Source organism: Poeciliopsis prolifica, unplaced genomic scaffold (genome assembly GCF_027474105.1).
Source record: "Poeciliopsis prolifica strain line A6 unplaced genomic scaffold, Auburn_PproV2 SCAFFOLD061, whole genome shotgun sequence".
Lineage (NCBI taxonomy): Eukaryota > Metazoa > Chordata > Actinopteri > Cyprinodontiformes > Poeciliidae > Poeciliopsis > Poeciliopsis prolifica.
The window spans coordinates 2,656,562-2,661,111 of NW_026562436.1; the positions used below are offsets into that span (position 1 = coordinate 2,656,562).

At 43.1% G+C, this 4,550-nt stretch overlaps 1 protein-coding gene across 1 annotated transcript; it reads right to left on the minus strand.

Annotated features, from left to right (window-relative positions):
- Positions 1 to 1,055: 1,055 nt before the first annotated feature.
- On the minus strand, positions 1,056 to 4,087 carry LOC129379767 (translation initiation factor eIF-2B subunit alpha-like; the record flags this gene model as incomplete). The annotated part of the gene is made up of 8 exons (XM_055060619.1): positions 4,078 to 4,087; positions 3,175 to 3,311; positions 2,752 to 2,880; positions 2,557 to 2,669; positions 2,412 to 2,480; positions 1,556 to 1,631; positions 1,293 to 1,418; positions 1,056 to 1,202 (listed from the first exon to the last, which is right to left on the minus strand). Coding segments are annotated over exons 1-8 (807 nt in total), but the record flags the coding sequence as incomplete, so codon positions are not given.
- Positions 4,088 to 4,550: the final 463 nt, after the last annotated feature.

Consider the following 4,550-nt stretch of genomic DNA (forward strand, 5'->3'; position numbering starts at 1 on the left):
AAACACGAATGCAGCCTCACTTCAGAGTAAAAGGTGACAAATCCTCAAAGCCAACTGTATGTATTTTTTTTTTATTATCCCCAAACAAAACAAAGAAAATGAAACCTTCTCGTGTTTTTTTTTCTTTTTCTGTTAGATCTGGATTTTGTGTCCCTGGCCAAAGGCTTCGCGCTGCTCCGCCTGCCGAAGATGCCCGAGCTGAAGGGGAAAACGTTTCCCGACTTCGTGGAGACGACGGTGGACACGGACAGCATCCGCTACAAGGACAAAAACCGACAGAAGCAGAGGCAGAAGATGCTGGCCGAGCAGAAAAACAAAGAGAAGACGGAGCTTCCCAAGAAGAACTTTGTCAAGAACAAGGCCTGGTCCAAGCAGAAGACCAAGAAGGAGCGCAAGAAAAAACGCGGTGCCAAAAGGAAACACGACGAGGTAAACTCTGTTTGGGGATAAATGAAACATTAAAGCTGCAGTGTGCAACTTTTATTAATATATATATTTATATAGACATATTTCTTTACATATCTGTTGAAACTACTAATCTCCAGCTACCATAGTCTGTCATGAATGCTAAGGCTAGTTAGCATGGCCACTCGATAAAGTTTTCCTTTAACAGTAAGGTTTCTCCACTTAGCACATTTAGCAGTGCGTTCACGACATTGATTGGCAGCGCTAGGACCCTCCTCCTGGCTGCGATTGTTTGTTTTTGACCAGGAACATTTCATTTCTTCAGACGGCCATAACAGCTCAGGGAGGAAGTGGACTAGATCGATCTCACCTCATAGTGACAGTTTCAGCAAATCTGTAAAAAATATACTCTTCATAAACGTTAAGTACTGCAGTTTCGTTCTCATGGCTTCTGTTCTGCCTCTGCAGGACTCCGACATGGACGAAGAATACATGAAGGAGCTTTTAGAAGACACTCGCCTCCTTAAGAAACTAAAAAAAGGCCAGATCAGCGAGGAAGACTTCGAGCAACAGCTCACGAACTCCAAGCAGGAAGCAGGCGGACCATAAACGTCTGTTTTATTGTTCAGCGAAGGGACGCGGTTATAATACAGTTTGATGAGTTCGTCGCTGACGGCCGACGGGGTGAGGACCCCCAGGTCTGTGAAGAGCAGGGTGATGAGGGAGGGGGGCGTGTAGTCGATGACCGGGTGCTCCTCCGACAGGTTCCGGATGCTCTTCAGGGTGTCGGCTTTGTACTGTGCGGGACAGGAAGCACGAGTCAATAAATCTGGATGAAAGGACGGAAAATCGTTTAAAAAAACAAACACAAAATAAGGAAGCCGCACCTTAAACTTATCGGGCACGTCCTGTTGGTTCAGCGGATACAGACGAACAAATTTAAAACTTTCTGCAACGACGTAGAAGGGCTTGTTGTGAGCCTTGGAGCACAGAGCCATCTGATAGGTGCCAATCTGGGGAAAAACACACACACACACTCTAGATTCTGTTGGAAACGTACACCCGCCCCGTGTTTACACAGACCCGATCTGATACGCGTGTTCAACTATCCTCCAGTTTGAGTTCACCCGGGGCCGCCAAGGGAACGCACCTTGTTGATGATCCCTCCGCTCTCAACGACTCCCTCTGCTCCAACGATGACCAGGTCCACCTTCTCCAACACGTACCTGGAAGACGGAAAACTGAAACTAAGCAGCTTCTAAAAACAGGTTCAAAACGGTGTGAAAGTAAATAAAGCATTTTTCCTCAACTTTTGCTTGTTCTCTTTCTGAACCATCCGATCGGTTATTTTAAATACCAAAACAAAATTTACTATCTAGTGATGCATCAATAAAATCAGGTCAGATTTTCTTCTTTTTGGGCGAAGGGCCGATAGTTACTTGAGAAACCGATTTTATCTCTGCAAACGTCTGAAACTCGGCCACTGTCCTGACTGACGGCACCGCACTGTCACCAACTTAGCAAATTTGCTGCTGCATTTAGCGACTTTTGTGACCAAAATAAAACAAAAAAACCCAGACAAAAATAAAAGACATGTAATACTGTTGTACAAAAGCTAAACTCCAGTTTAGTAGAGTATATCAGAGTTGCTGGAGGCTTTAAATGTCACTAAGAAAGCAACATTTTTACATCAGTAAGTTTGTTTCTCCTGCTCAGGCTGATGAACAAATAACTGAGAAATTTATTGAACATGATATTAAAATGATATCTAAAAAAATTAACTTGATTTTTTTAACAATTGTATCGATTGACCAGCAACATTTTTTTATTTTAATAATAGCTTTATTTCTCTTTGTTTTCATAATGGAACTGATGGAGTTTATTTATCTTAGACATGTATTTTCCAGTTGGATATTTCCAATAACAAAATCCAACCAGTGACGAAAGAATGATTAAATAAACCATTTGCGGTTCCCCCTCCAGCTCAGAACCCCAGAGTAGCTTACCCTACAGCTGCATCCAGCACTACTGTTACTGGAACGTTGAGTTTCTTCAGGGCCTCTGCCATCTGCCGCCTTCAACAAAAGGAGAAAAACGCAGAATCATTTCGTGTCCTGTGAGAAAGAAACTCGTCCTCGCTCACTCGCTCACCCTGTGGCGTCAGGCTGCGATTCGGTCACATAGACGGAGAAGCGCTTCTTCTCCGCTGCAGCTTTCTCCAGAACCCGCAGGACCACTCTGGAGTACGAGTGAGTCAGGATTTTCTGAGAGGATTGGCAGGGGAAAGAAAGGCACAAGGTGAAGCGAGCGCAAAGAGCAAGGAGAGGAGACGGGACCAGTACTTACAGCTCCGTCTTTGATGAAGGTGTGACAGAGCTTAGCGACTTTGTTCCTGGACATGGAGATCTTCTCTAGAAACAGTTCTCCTCTTTCCTCCATCACCTTACAGCGAGACAAGTTTGGAGACAGAAACGCCTGTTATGAAGCGCAGACACTGATCTGGGTCAAGAGTTTTTATTTTTGGAAAAACATGGATCAGTGGTGACCCATACGAGGAATTATTGGCCTTTTAAAATCACACCAAAACAATTTGGAAGAAAATGGCGACTGGCAAATATTACAACTAACGTAAAGGTTTTGAAGTGGCCTAATCAAAGTCTGAATTTTGGGCATGCTCAAAAACGTGGCTCGAAATGACTCCGCAGCGACGTGAAAACCTGCTTCACGCTGTCAGCCGTCACAAACGCTACAACGTGAAACACGCGTCACCTGATGCTCCAGGGATGTGAGGCTTATGAAGCGCAGGAACAGCTCTCCCCCGGAGGACACGGCCACAGAGGAGTCCTCTCCCTTCAGGCAGGATGTGGCCCACGTCAGGCTCTCCCTCAGACCCAAGATGGTTTCACCTGGACGGAAGGACAGACATTCAGACTGAGCCAAACACATACACGTCCTGATTAAAGCTGCAGCCATCTATGATTTGACAATTGATTAATCGGACAAAAAAACATCGGCATTTTGCAGATTTTTGTATTTAAGCCTGTTTTACACATTAGAAATACAACAAAACACACACAAAACATAATTCAGTTTAAGTCAGTTTTAAAAAAAATTGCAATATGTAGCATGAAAGCATCATTTGTAGCAAAGGTTGCATCTGCAGTTAAAAAAATACTGTCTACTAATGTTCTTTTTTAAATTCATGGTTAGCAAATGGTGATTAATATACATATTTTTAACAGACTTTAAGCCAATGGAAGCCAGGCAACATCGCAGCATCCTCAGATTGTGACTTGGTTAGCTGAAGGTTTTTGGAACGGCTCATTTTCCAGACACCAAAACAGGTTGTTGCTAGGTAATGAAAGAGCGAGAGCTGAGAGGTTGAGCGCTGAAGACTTTACTCTGCCTTCATCCCCAGAATGCTGTGCGGTTCTGGATTGGTGTTTCGTGAATAATCTATGAATTGAACATTAAACTTTCTATGAGACGTATTATTGTTGATAACACCTGTGTATTGCGATATGTGCATCACTGATTTATACTCTTAGGATGTGCTCTTGTATTGTAGAAGCTTCAAAGTGAGATTTGACTCATTTGAGTTGAGTAGAGGATCAATATGATGGCATATTATGATTTGAGTTCCTCCCACTGATAAAGTGATCAATTTCTTACCCATTTCCATTCGTCGTAATTTATTGACCAGAGTCGCATCTATGCTGATTGGTCTATATTTAACTTGGAATGAATTGCTAGTAAAATATTCTGTAAGGGTAACCCTGTTGTACTAATCCTAATACTGCATGATACCGGAGTGCAATATTCATGTCGCAATTGACTGTTTGGAGTAGTAAGTGTTGCTTCACCAGTTGGACGGTCTATTGGCAGGAGACGCTCTAATCAGATAGAGATGACGTTGCACAAAATGCTTAATTTCACAGGTCGATGGAAGCGCAGATTAGGAAAAATATAGACAGTCGCTGTATTATCGCAAGAGTGAGAGACCACAGGCTGCGGGTTAAAGATCACAAGTACATCTCTCTCCTCATAGAGAAGAAAAAGACGTAGCAGCGATGGATAGTGGTGTTACATGGGTCAACTTTTCACTACTTCACTTTTTTCCCTGTCATTTTTTTTTAAACCTTCCA